The sequence below is a fragment of the Schistocerca nitens genome, chromosome 2 (genome assembly GCF_023898315.1).
Source record: "Schistocerca nitens isolate TAMUIC-IGC-003100 chromosome 2, iqSchNite1.1, whole genome shotgun sequence".
NCBI lineage: Eukaryota > Metazoa > Arthropoda > Insecta > Orthoptera > Acrididae > Schistocerca > Schistocerca nitens.
The window spans coordinates 466,253,614-466,268,584 of NC_064615.1; the positions used below are offsets into that span (position 1 = coordinate 466,253,614).

Consider the following 14,971-nt stretch of genomic DNA (forward strand, 5'->3'; position numbering starts at 1 on the left):
AAAATTAAATCTTTCCAAACCATTGATACTAGAATAATGCACTATACTTTTAATTTTATGACATTACATTGAGGTGTCTAATAAAAGAACCCCGTCTTTCCTCTCATATTGATATTCAATACCCTTTGAGTGATCATAAGTTTATTGCTGTTATAAAAGTATCATATGCACCAAAAAATAAAGTGACCCTGAATAATAAAGCAACCCTGAATATACAGCGGCCCCCTTCCCCTTTTTTTAGGCTCCTTGAGAAAATTTTGTTTTTAACATATTACGACTAGTCACAATTATAACCAGTCACAATTACAAACTGTTCCATTGATATGAAGTATCTGCCTTAACAGCCAACATTATACCTATTCTAAACTTATGCTATTTATTGTTTGGCTACATTAATTTTTATCCTTTTTTGTAACAATGGGACCCAAGAACGCAGCTATTTTTTTTCCGATTACATAGTAAATTTCGCATAATCTGTATTGAGGTAAGCATGTGACAGCATTACACTCCCTGCTTCTGAAGATGTATTCCACCCACTGCTCTCCCTCTCTGGCTGTGTAAAACCAGCAGCTGACATACCCACTTTCATTCCCATCATATCCCACAGTGAGTACTGACAACATTGCTGCATGGAACATCTCAGTATGCCATTGACCCTTCTCTAGACTTTCACCGCCTCCTGCAGATATGTATTCTACTGTTGAATTTTTGTACAATTTTAAGAGTCAATTCAATTCAGACCACAAATGATTCAGGCAAACTGTTGTTTAAACATGGTAGATGCTCATAAAATCCAAGGTATGCAGTACACATTCCCATGGCTGGGAGCATTACAAAAATTTGCTGTCCAATCATCTATCACCTCCCCACATTTGTCCTAATTCTCTGTCAAATTGGTATCACTGTTCCCCCTCCAGTCCTGAATTCTTCAAAATAAATCTGCACGCGACACAAATTGACAAAGATTCATTTGTAAACGTAAGATGACCCCTATATTAATCTATTACACAATATATAGATGTTGATCTTAGCAGCAATCTTTTAAGCTGTGAATGTAAGACAACCCTGTTTTTTCGAATGACAACTATGGGAAAAACCTTGTCTCATTATCGCTAAATACTTTATCAGCTACTTTTCAGGCAGATTGATTTGTAGGTGTCCAAATTCCTATTTTAATTCTACTGTAAAGACAGCAAACCTATTTCATAATAACAACAAAATGACAGTTGATATATCATTTAAACATAAATCTTTGATATATAATACACTCTTCAAGTGACTTTACCTCAAATATCTCAAAACCTGCCATGTCAAGAATACCAATAAACGATGCTCCCTGTCTCTTTGTTCTGTCGAGTGATCGATTGATCCTGTTCACAAGCCACCTGAACATTCTCTCGTAGCATGCCTTGGCAATTGCCTCAACAGCAAACTCCACCTATCAAGAAGAAATTTTTTCATGAAACATTAGAGCTATTAATAGCGCGCGCGCGCACACACACACACACACACACACACACACACACACACACACACACACACACACTAAGACACTAAAACACTAACACACACAGCTAAAACCCTTCCAGAAAAGTTTCCAATTTCTATTTTATCCTTTTAAAAACTCTTAAGCATAATAACCACTCATTACAAAAATGGAGCTTTGTACCTTCACATTGAATTGGGAACTTTCCAGGCAAGGGCATGAGAAGGTGTTGGTAACTATCAAAACCAATACAATATTCGTAATTAAATATTGTTACCTGTTCCTTGGTCTGTGCCTTTGTCACAAAGTCCCTGCCAACTTTTATGCGAGGCTTCAAGAATGCCTTTGTCATATCTGTAACACTGAGACCCAACAAATGAGCCACTTTCTGTGCCACTGTATTATCTGGAAGAGTTGCCTGATCGGAGTTCCTTTCCTGCTTGAATCTCATATTGCCAAACATAAGAGTAGCCGAAACAATGCGGAAAATTGCTGAAAACCAAGAATTTATAGTCATTTTAACGACTTGAAACAGAACTGACATTCACAGTACTTATGATTACTTATCAATGCTTTAACTGAGAAAAATTAATAATTTTACAATAAATATCTTGTTCTCTGCTTAAAGATTAAATTGAGGTTCCATAGAAATAGTGAGCAAAGGATGTTCGTATGTACTGTGAACTTTTCCACAGCCCTCATAATTGAAAACTAAATGAGAAACCTGCAACACACTATGTGTAACAAGAGAGCTGCCGAGCATACTGTACCAATCTGACAGAGTCATAACCGACACCGTCTCTTTAGTAGCCAAAAGTGACCCAGATTCCCTGCGCAGCCCGAATATCGATACGGAGGGAAGATCAGAGATACTCTGGCTTCACATCATGGCCACAGCTTTTTACTGTGGAGGTTGCCATTGCAGCCACAGCCATGTCACACGGGGCCATCCGCTGACACGAGTGCACGTAAATACTGCTGCCCCATACGTGTCCGGCAGTTCTCTGAAACCACTGATAAGTGCTACTGATAGTAGAGCAATTACCCTCATCTGAATTTGCATTTTTTGATTCACATTGCTTCCCAAACAGTCTGCACATGCTTACGTTAACTTTCACTACGCTCTGGATTTCGCTTCCAGCTAGCTGTTCGATTCGTGTACTGTACCACAGGAGCTGCTCGTTTGTTCCACAGGTATCACTGCTAGTGCAAGTGATCATAAACTGTGTTCCACCTATGCACACTAAGACAGGAAAGTCTCACGCCTACATTCTATGTAATATTGAACATAAGAATCGGGTGGAGAACTGTGGTGTCAGGTGTGCACTACATGCAGGAAGCAGCTACTACTGTAGCAGAGTACCTGTGGGATGCACAGAGGGATTTTTGGATTAGAGGAGCCCCCTCTTGGGATCAGAGATGTATTCCCAGTTGAAATCTGAGATACGTCAGTGTCATTATTCTCAGAGAATGCTTGTCCCCACAGATCAAAAACAGAAAAGAGAGACTGGTGTATAGTCTCTTCATCAAGAATTTCATGCCAGTAATCTTCTCCTTTATGAGCATGAAATACTGATGACCAAATTTTCTTACATTACCAGAGCTTTGAATCAATGTTCATGTCACTAACACTTTGAATGACTTCAGCTTTGTAGTCAAGTTATAGCACCATTGCACATCAAATTTTGGGACATAAGAAGTTCATCACAATGTCAATATATTCTCAGATATTTTAAAAATTAAAAAAACAGGCGGAGATGGAAAGTGAAAGAGGAAGGGCGAGAAATCTCATTTCTTATACGCAAAAGCAACTTTATAGGAATTTCATCGAGACCACTACACATCAGTGACATTTATATCAAACTTAGACCTGGGGCACAATATATGACACTCAAGCTGTGGTGGACATCTGCATATGTTCACATAATATTCCTCACACTTTTCTAATAATCCCAGAGGTATCAACATACACACACATCTGTGAATGTCAACTACAACTTTATTCATATCTGTTACCACCATCTGTCTTCACAATGAAAGACAAAACATTGGAAGGAGGTAGCATCTTTCCACTTCTGTTGTATTTAATTTGTTGGTACACAATCAGTTTCTGCCTTTTAGGCCACATTAATGAAGTAGAAAAATGTGTCATATGCAGAAAATTATTTGCTAATGGCCTAAAAGGTAGAGAATAGTCATGTGCTAATAAAGCAAATACAGAAGAAGTTGGAAAATGTCATTTCTCTTAATAGATTTCTTGCCATGGTACGACTATGAAGGAAATAAAATACTGGTATCAAATAGTGGGAGAAAAGTAGAGTTATCTGGCTGTAGATTAAGGATACACATAATCAATTACCTGCTAAAAGTTACAGTTGTCTTCTTGCTACATTTTCCTTGCTATATGATCACATTCAAGTTCCAAGGATGGTCTAAATAAACCAGTTAATATAAATGTAAAACACAACTCACAGATTAGGGCTTAGGCCTGTTTTGAGTAACCTACTCTTTCCAACAAGGTTGTGTATGGCGTGATCTGCAATTATGGGACATGTGATCAGCATTTTGCCAACCCTTCCAGCATTTATTGCCAGTAGAAGACTCTTCATGATTCAAACAGCTCCTCATTTTGCCTTAAAAAGATTAAGTGGAGCCTGTACTGGAGTTCCTTCACCTCAAAAGAACTCTGAGGAGGTACAGAAAAAATAATAATAATAATAATAAATAAATAAAATTTGAGGTGGTACTGGAAATCGAACCCAACACTAACCATTCGGCAATAGAGACAGTCTAAACCAGTTAATTTATGGTTTTATTTCATCATACACAAAAAGAGCACTTGTGGGAAGCATTTTGTGTTTTTACGTGGTAAGGTAGGGAAGAAATGGCAGAAACCAACCTGAGAAATCTTCAGGTGTAAGCCCCATTATACTCATGGCCTTGCAAGTGGCTTGAAACTCTGCCACATCATCAACTCCAGGTACTGGTAAGTGTCCCCCACTTGAGAGAAATGTATACAATTTAGGATCTTCCAGGATGAATTCCTCTGTAACAAACATGCAAACATGCTTAAGTCACTTCTCAAGTTACTTATCACTTACACTCTCAATAACAGAAAACAAATGTAATGATTAATCTAGTGTAACAGCTGTAATTCAACAAACATTTTCAATATATCTGCATATAACTGTTCGGTACTATTGATAACAAATCATGGCTAACAATATATACCCCTCTAACATGTCACTGACAGTGTATATAACCAAACTTTTACAATAAAATGTAACTTACTTCTCTGTTCTGGGGAAGCACCCATTAACAGCTGATAAAATATGTGGAATGTCCTCTCATCCTTAGCTTGACGAATTGCTCTTGATTTCTCAAGTAAATAGGTTTCAATATTAGCTCCAGCAATGTAACCAGATGCATCGAAATTTATCCTGATGAATTTCCCCTATAAAATTTAATATACTGTGTCAAACCCATCACTATTTTTGAAAGTTTATGTTCTAGTAACTGAAAAATCTTGTAAACGAGACACTTACAAATCTGGAAGAGTTGTCATTCTTTACAGTCTTTGCATTTCCAAATGCTTCAAGAATTGGATTCGCCTGGAGTAACTGCTGTTCTAGCTCTCCCTGGAAGATTAAATGTCTAATGTTGTTATATGAATAGATAGAAGAACATTATTAGTGAAAATGCTATGAATGATCGTTACCTACCGCAAAATTTGAATTCAACTATGTTTGCATGAAATAAAGGATAATACAGAATTAATAACATCTTGACACTTCTTTTGGATTACTTTTTAATTTTAGTGCAGAATTTTTAAATGTGGAGAGTCCTGACTTAAGTAAACAACATGCATATTTTTTCAGTGAATTAAGAGGAAACTGTTGGAAAAAAATCATATCACAGTGGGCAGAGATTTGTACAATTTTCCGATCATGCAATGTTTTTTTGAGTGAGATTTTCTATTTACTCCTCCAGTTCCATCATGCTGAGAGGAAATAATTTGCTTTTACATGCTAAAACTACACAAACAGAAGTTCTATAAGAAAGCACATCTTACATTTCCCTAAAATGTTACATAAAAGTTTTCATAAAAGTTAGAATTTCTTCTGTTTTTGCATGCAGTATGCATTCATCAAATTGACCAATTATAGTTGAATCAAATTAATTTAATATGAAACAGACTGAAGATCTACAGAATCACAACCAAAGAAGTGAAACTTGTTTCATGCTTAGTGCCACGTCCTCTAGTATGAAATTAATTGTATTTAATTTAGTGCCCAACAGACATTACTGGCATTTTACAAGAATTTTTGTCTTCTGTCTTAACAGCTTTCTTCTTTTACAGTTTCACATACCATTTCATTATACACTGCCATAGTTAATTCAAAGCAATGGCTTTAAATATCCCAACAGTTTCACATAACCAATATTTAATGATTTTTGTTCCTCGAAATAAAGAACATAAATAGTAAAATGGATGGTCTATTATTTTCTGTGATTGTTTTCTCCTTTAAAGAGCTTACTAAATATTTACCTTCTTCAGTTTTCTCCTGTTATCCAGAAGGACGTATGCTGACTCTTATTACTTGATAACATTTATGTTTAACTTCATGAGCTCAACCCCTTCCTACTAAATTAACAAAATGATTTTCACAGCTATGACTTGAAAAATCCATTGATTTTTTGCTTTAACTAAAAACAATGCAATACTCTAAAAGCAATTACACTGAACCATCACAAACAACTTTAATGTTTTCTTTTATCTCTACTCTAATTGAATTTGCCTCAATTTTTTATCTAGTTTTCATATTACAATATTTTCTTGTGTCAAGTGCACTATAACTTTGGAGCACTGTAGGTGGTGTGTAACTGGTACCGGAGAGTCCTGTGATCTTCCACAGTAGATGTGAATGATGTCAGTGAAATAGAGCACATCTGCAAAATGGTTGTACAGAGTAAGTGGAGTTAAGATGGGTCGACGTGGAGTAATGAAATAAAGACAAAAAGAATGTGTTTGGATGTTAGGCCATGAGTAAGTACATTGTGAAATGGCTTCCAGATTTGTTTGTGTACCAATGCAGACTGTCCAATGTTTTGACAAGGAATAGCGTACCACTTGCAGCCACACGAAACGGTTTGCGAACAGTTGCACGTTAACAGATTACAGCCAATAGGGACTAGAGATGTGTCACGCATTATTAATAACAATCTGGTTCTAACCCGAGAGAAACTGCAACTATTAGTGAATGCAAGTCCGTCTCAATCAGTTTCCAAGCTGACAATGCAGAGGACATTTGGAGTCACATACGTCACAAATTGCCAGTACTCCCAGCAGCACATAAAGCTGCACATCTTCAAAGGCCAAACAATGCAGGAGCTGTCTGATGGCATGTAGTGTGTTTGCCAAAGTTGCAAATTTGCCTCTTTTCAAACGATGTGAGGTGTCAAGAACACTGACATCCCAGCTAAATGTGGCATTTAACCTGCAGTATTTGGAGGCAGGTGGTGGTTCTGTATGTTTTGTGGGTGGTGTTCTTAGCATGACTTGGGCCCATTCATTCAGGTTACTGTAATATTTTGGGGGTGCTGTTCTTACCATGACTTGGGCCCATTCATTCAGTTTACTGAGAACACGTGTTGCCCTTTCTTCTCTCCCTTCGTGATGAACATGCTGTGGGCACTCCCATATTCCACAATGACAACAGCCACATTCACAGGATTGTATGCCTACATCCCGGGTTTGACAAACACTCAGCCACCCTGTCGCCCCTTAAATGGCCCACTAAACTGTCCAGTATTAATCACACAGAAAATGTCTAGGGCTATCTAGCAAAGCAGGTGAAACATAGCAGTCAACGTACTCACAATTAGTAAAACTATATGGCATCTTAACAGTGAGTCATTTCAACTGGATATGGAGTGCCTAACGAAACTAGTAGACTCACTCTCACCAAATTGTGCCTACTACCAAAGAAAGAGGTTAACACATTATTAGTGTGATAACTCCTAGAGGTGTATAATTTTTTGCACCTTGTGCTTATATGACCATACCACCCTGACATTTTATCTCAAACCAAATATACAAGTTTTGTCAACTCAAACTGTGACCAAAAAGATGTCTTTGTGGAAAGGTCTGGAAAAGGTCTGAACATTTACTCACTTATATTTTATTGTGTGCTTACTAAGAATGTCAATTTTACCACCTTTAAATTTCCCCAGAAATTCAAAAACTGCAATAAACAAAAACCCATTTCCTTCCAATTTCTTGCTCATAGCTTCATGCTTTTTTTACGTAACTACTGGAATCAAGCACAATTTAATACTCTCATTTTCATTCTAAACATTTTCTTTGTTCCACGCACTATTTTCAATCAATCAATAATGATACTGCCTGCACTCTTTACTGCCCCACCACCATCATTTCTTACTGTCCCTACCTCACTTTCACAAGGCCTCATTAGCCTTTACCTTCTGTGCAGCAGTTTGCTTGTTTTGAAAGATGTTTTGAAAAAATGGGGTTAGATGTGTGTTATTTGTGACAGTGCTTTGGAGAGTTGAAGTGCAATGACTGAAGTGAAATAAAAAAGGCTTCAAACATTTTGAAAAACAAGTTTGACAATGAAGGATGGGAAGGGCATTCATCTCAAGGAAAAACTACCAGTAACAGGTTACTAGAAACTACCAGTAACAGTTTACTAAAAATGTCACAGATAATATATATTAAAAAAATAAAAAGTTGTAAGCTGCCCATATAAAAGAGGGTTCCACACTGACATCAGGTCCAACAGTTACACTGCCCTTTATCTGTTATTTCAATCAAAACTAGTAGTTCTGTGTGGCCTGGTAATACAGGGGTAGTTGCTGCATGACAAAAGTCAATTTTCCAAGGCTAAGTCATTTGATACAAAGTGTATGGAGAATTAAAGCAAATAAAAATTTACAAGAACTAGCTGAGGAACTGCATGGCATATTGGATGAACATTTCAACCAGTTTCTGAATCAGTACCTACTGCCTTACAGAATTCCCTTTTGTACTTGAAAAACCACCATAGTTGACTGCAGAATGAAGACATAGCAATACATTCTTTTCAGGGTTGAAAAAAACTCCAGATACTTGTGCTGATACCTTTTTTCCTTGAAAATAGTGATGAGGACTGTCAATTTCTTTGAACAAATTAATGAACAAGACAGAAGGTGACCTTTTTTTAAAAAAAGTGAATGCTAGTTTCTTAATGTATATGGGTTGGTGGTTACAAGTATGATTGTATGTGCCAATTGTACACTTCAGTAGTAAATGCTAAAATATTACTGGGTAATGGGTATACTGGCGCACAATTTTCTTCACATGAAGAGGAAGATCTTCAAACAGCACAGATAGCAGTTGTAATTGTCTAAACTATATGGTTCAAGGTTTCAACCAATGTGCAACACCCACATACATTATCTTCAAACTACCGTATGATGTGTGGTACAACGTATCTTGTACCATTAGTAGTTATTCCTTTCACTGTTCCACACACAAAGTTAGAGCCAGGGACAAACCATTAGCTGTATGCCTCCACACAAACTCTAATTTCTCTTATCTTTGTGGTCCTTGTGTGAGATGTATGTTAGCAGCAGCAGAATCATTCTGCAGTCTGCTTCAAATGTAATGTTCTCTAAATTTTCTCAATGGAGTTCCATGGAAAAAAAAAAAAAACATCTTTTTCTCTCCAGGGATTCCTATTTGAATTCACAAAGCTTCTCTTTAACACTCACATCATGATCGGATCTACTGGTAAAAAAATTTAGCTGCACACTTCTGAAGGCTTCAATGTCTTCCTATACTCCAACCTGGTGGGGATCCCAAACACTAACAGTACTCAAGAATATGTCACACTAGTGTTCTATACAATGCCACCTTTATAGGTAAACCACAATTTCCTAAAATTTACCCAAAAAACGAAAGTCGATATTTCACCTTACATAGTACCATCCATATGTGCTCATTCCATTTCATATCACTTTGCGACATTATACTAAGATATTTAATCAACATGATTGTATCAAGCAGCAGGCTAGTGATGCTGTATTCGAACATTACAGGATCCCCCCCCCTACTCATCTGAACTAACTTTTATTTCTCTACATTTAGACCAACCTGTTGTTTGTCATGTCAATTAGAAATTTTGTCTGATACCTAAGTCATCTTGAATCTTCCTACGTTCACTCAACAATGACACCTTCCCTATACCACAGAATGATGAGCAAGCAGCCACAGATTGCTGCTTACCCTGTCCATTAGATCCATTAGACTGATTTCTTGCTTATTGGGTTATGTGAAACACTGTCTATCAGGTGACAATCTACAGTCTTCAGTACTTGAAAGACCATACATGGGATTCAATGGAAACAGCTACACCAAACGTGCTCCAGGCTATATGGGAACAAGTTGAAATATGAAACTTTGTCATTCCACAATGGGGTTTCATATTCATTCAGGAAAAAACTTTAGCAGAGATCTTTTGCAACATTATAAACTTTAAACCATAAAATAAATAGTTAATTTATGTTGGATATCTTCCATCCAAACAGTCTGTATAAACATTCAGTTGCATACAGTACTTCATCCCCCAAACTTACTGCAATGCCCCATTATGTTTGAGCAGTTTTTAATTTTTTAAATAGTGTACAGAGAAACCAATCTAACGTATGAAGTATTAGTCCTCTAAGAAGGCACGAATTATCATTTATTACAAAAATAGAGGATGTGTTGAATATTAGTACTGATTTTGCAACACCAAGGTACAATTACAGACTTTGTCATTTCAATAAACAAATGCAGTTCAAGTGCACTAATTACATGCATTCATTCAGATGAAAATTATACTTAATATAGTCTTCTTTAATTTAGCACAGAGTGAATCACTCACAATGCATGGTTTTCACATTGTGAGCAAACAAATGGGAACACTGGAATTGCTGTCATCATCGTCATAATCATGAAGTTGTTTGTTCTAAACCCAAATTCAAGTGCAACAATTCTAAGAATATACTGTATAATTTTTGTGAACCCTTAGGTTAAAAATATACAATCTAGCGAATTGACTGTGATCCCAAAAATCACCTGTATACCGAAAACTTCACCAGATCTCAAGGTAATTGAATTGTAAACTCATGACCCAACTAAACAATAAACAGAAATTTTATCCAGCAAATGAGAAATGAATTTCACAACATGCTGACAAACTTGGGATTCAGGTGACCATTTGAAAATGATTACTGTGACCAGCAGAAAACTTAACATGGCTAAGCAATTAACATGAGCAAGCATCCCCTGACACCAAACCACACAGGAAACCATAAGAACAACCTGTATTTTTAAGACTATGTGCTATGACCAAGATCATCCCAACAAGCAACAGGTAGTTTGGTTTGGTCACACCAGAAACTGGTAGAATAGCTGCACAGAGACAGAGGAGTAATACAAGAATGGGTGTGCAGCTGTGATTGGTGAGAAAACAACTAGTCCCCACAAATAACAAAGACATACCTTGGAGGGGCACAACTGATTATTCTTTTTTTGTCAATGTACTTTAGAGACCCCTGTTCTAAAAATCTGCTTAGTTCAATTGTTCCAGACAACAGCTATCCCAACCAGCCAGCAGTTTATGGGCGGATAAGGTTCCGTCTTCCAGACACTGAGATGTCATCCAACATCCTGACATTCTTCTGCACATACTAAGGCCTAAATCGAAGTCTGATGTGTCTGCAAATCCCACCCGTCTTTCTTAAGTGTCCTGAAATTCTGGAGGCTCCGTAGTTGGTCTTACTTACTTCATTCTGTCATTATTGTGCCAGTACATTTTAAGCTGCTTTTGTATCATTAGTAGCACCAGTCCACAATAAACGCAAAGCCTCCATGAGGCATAAATCAACTAAATGGAATTGCCTGCAGTACCTGCTGATATGAAATGAGTATATTTGGAGCCATCTGTAACTTGCAGCATTTTGTCAGAAGAACACTCCCGGGTTAGTGAAGTTTCCGCAGCAATGTCTGTAGCACAGAGTGATATACAAATGCCAAGAAACCTCAAAGTAAAATAATTTTAGTTTCATAAGGCTTATTTGTTCATTCTCTCCTCACTTTGAATTCACAGACAGGCATGTGGCAAGAAATGTTTTTGGGGGCTTACCTCAACGTAACACCACTTTGCTAATTCCCTTGAACAACAGTGTCGAACAACATTATAAGCAGTTCTTGCCGCAAATTTCTAAATTGAAAACAAAAGGGTGAATGTAACTGACTCCAACTATCATTTAGACCAATCATTTTGTGGGATCATTTACGATATTGTCCAGTTTGATAAAGTTGATTAAAAGTTGGTTCCATCAACTATAATGATTTTCTATATAAGAGACTACATGCAACACGTTAGCTGTGCATCAATTTAATATGAAAATACACAAAATATTTATCTGTCCAATTCACATACCCTTTGTTAACACTGCACAATATCAAACACTTTTCTTCTATGAACCAATGTAATAGCATTTAGCAAATTTAATGGTCATTTTAAACTACAATAGCATAGTAACACTTAGGGGCAGAGTGCAACTGTATTTGGAGAAGAGTTCTGTCCTCATTTAAAATGCATTCAGTAGTAAATTTGGCAAAGCCTTCAAAAACAAGAACATAAATCCTTCGAGAACATTTTTCATTTCCATGATATCAACAGTACAATATTGTCTAAGAAGACATTATCTTTAACTTGGAAGTAAAGTTCAAGATGGCTGGAATGAATTATGCCAACAAATGCTCACATCATCTAACAGAAGCACACTTTAAAACTGTGTACTGGACCATGACTAACAATCTCCTAGGCAGTAACTAAGCCATTTTTCCATAATAACCCTTCTTCCAGAAATGCTAATCCAGCCAAGGTACACAGAAGAACTTCTCTGAAGTTTGAAAGGTAGGAGATGAGATCTTGGAGGAAGTAAGGGTGTGATGGCACTTGTGATTTGTGCTTGAACAACTCAGTCAGTAGAGCATTTGCTAGTGAAAGTCAAAGGTCTCAGGTTCAAATCCCAGTCCTGCATACAGGGAATCTACCACAAGGTTTCAAATCAGTGCACACTCCACTGCAGAACAAAAGTACATTCTGAGAAGCACATCTGATTGGCCTGCATAATTCCCCTGTATGTCATTTATCCTCATTATTTGTGTGTTTTAAAGAAACAGTGACTCAGATGCTGGAAGAAATTATTACATTGGGAACATTGCATTCAATGTAGGACTGATGCCATGAACTTTGTATTTTTCATATCAACCAGCTAGACCTTTATCTCCTATTACACTGCCAACCCACAAATTGATAAAAATTGATTGCTGCTATATTACTCACAGCTGCATATCTGCAATTCATGCCCAACACTTTCTGTGGATCACACATTACTATACCTATTTATAATAATGGAATGAAACATTCAAAATGTACATCCACTGTCGCTATGTGACATGACCGATTCCCCCTCCCGTCCCCCAACCTCTCCTTCTTGTGGCTCACCGTGCACTGTGTTTCTATAGTGAACACTATGTGGGCAAGTTTACTGTTAGGCAACAAAACCTGTAGCTTTTTGATGCAAGTGGTTGGTGAGTACTGGAGGGTTGCATTTATGTTGTTGATGTGTTCATTTCAGATTCCTGTTATGGAGTGCCATACTTTCAAATTAGTTTTCACTCTGTATTATTCTTTGGAACTAGGATATGGACTATGTTTCAAGACAAATGTAAATGCAATGTTTCAGTGCTTGAAGTACAGCTGCACAGTTTCAAAAGATACTGTTTACTTATTCCAATACAAATTTTTGTAACCCATAAAGCATGCTACAAGCAAAGAATATGTACAAGAGCCACATACTAAAGTACCCCTCAAAATTTTTTAACATCTGGGTACTTTCTGAGAATCCGGAAACAATTAGCACACAATACAAGCCATCGTCAAAAGCAGACAGGAAACTGTACGTATTTCTACCTTTAAAAAACCATCTGACACATTAAGGGACTCTTTCTCAACCAATTACTATCTAGTAAACCAATTACTATCTACATATCATTTTTGTTGAATTAATGTCAGATGCGAAAATTATTGAAGAGACACCAGAGACAAAACACAGTACTTACAATGATGAGTGCTGGGCTCGGGACCTGCCGCATGCAGCAGCCGTATGCAACAGAAACATCGTACACATGCAGTCACTATTCCAATTGGAAACATGCAAGATGCTCTACATGTCCATTATTTATTTTATATTTTAGACAGAAATACTAAGCAAACTAAGAAAGAAAAGATATATTTCTAATTTTAAGAAGCTCTACTGTTCAGTCCAAAAAAAATTTAATGTTCTGTGAGCAAGAAACTACTGAGAAACTAAATTTTATGTTTCACCACAGTTCTGAACAAGACTGGAAAGTACTAAAATTTACTGTTACATTATACACTTACTATGCTGTACATTGAATGCTCATAATAATGACACTGAGAATGTCTAAAATTCTAGTTACACAGTTTACTAAATTCTAAACAGAAATTAGTTACTAAACTTATTTAACGTATATTTCTAAACTTTTTCACAACACCACATGTAGAGAAAAATTACAACATAAATCTTTATGATCTTTCATGAGAGCATACCCACACCTAAAGCAATTTTTATTTCTTGTCTCATTTCCTAAGAAAGGCAAATGGCATCTATTAGATACACCAATTACGTAAAAAACAAAAATAAAATAGGATAGACAGTCTGCCACCACAAAGAATTTTTTGAAGACTACATATGTAAACAACTATTTTTGTTTTACTGCCAATGCAGAAGCTTCTAATACAAGAGCTATGACAAACAAACTCCCCATAATATAAAATTTCACTTCTCATTCAATCTAAATGAAAGTATTGGGAAACTCAACAGATGCCTTGCATTAAAACAGCTCACGTATTTTATTGGAAGAAAGCTAAAGAAAGGGTCTTTTTTTTTTTTTTTTAACTTAAAATGTGACTGTTCTCATTACAAAGGTCTGTCATTTTACACTTTGTTCTTGGAGCAGAGAGCATAGTATTACTAATGTTTGTTTGAAATTTGGTAAACATCTGGAAAAGAACTACTAAATTAGCACTGACACTTTTAATTTGAATACCCACACAATCTTCTCGGAAATGTCATTTTAACTTTCAGAAAACTTTCAATTTGCAAAATCTTCAGATTCACGAAATACGTACAGTCTATCATCATAAAGCTGAAATTCTGTACTGCATTTAACTGATACTATTACTGTTTATAGAGAGGTGGAACAGTTGACTCTGGACTGCATTCCACATACACCTTTCTAGGTGATATTGCAGATTCCTTAGCAGCACAAGTCCAACAAACAATAAAACTCTACATTAACTACTATTTTCAGATACCCCTCCCATGTGTGTAAAAGAAAGG

General features: G+C 36.6%; 1 protein-coding gene across 3 annotated transcripts in view; it reads right to left on the reverse strand.

Annotated features, from left to right (window-relative positions):
* Positions 1-14,971, reverse strand: part of LOC126236372 (myosin heavy chain, non-muscle) — a 295,007-nt gene that overhangs the window by 58,268 nt on the left and 221,768 nt on the right. For 2 of the 3 annotated variants that reach the window (XM_049945617.1, XM_049945619.1), the window contains exons 4-9: positions 13,668-13,691; positions 5,032-5,124; positions 4,778-4,940; positions 4,386-4,532; positions 1,764-1,978; positions 1,286-1,438 (exon numbers count right to left, since the gene is read on the reverse strand). In XM_049945617.1, the coding sequence (XP_049801574.1) occupies positions 1,286-1,438; positions 1,764-1,978; positions 4,386-4,532; positions 4,778-4,940; positions 5,032-5,124; positions 13,668-13,691 (795 nt within the window). The remainder of the gene's footprint in view (positions 1-1,285; positions 1,439-1,763; positions 1,979-4,385; positions 4,533-4,777; positions 4,941-5,031; positions 5,125-13,667; positions 13,692-14,971) is intronic. The other variant, XM_049945618.1, reaches the window with a different exon arrangement.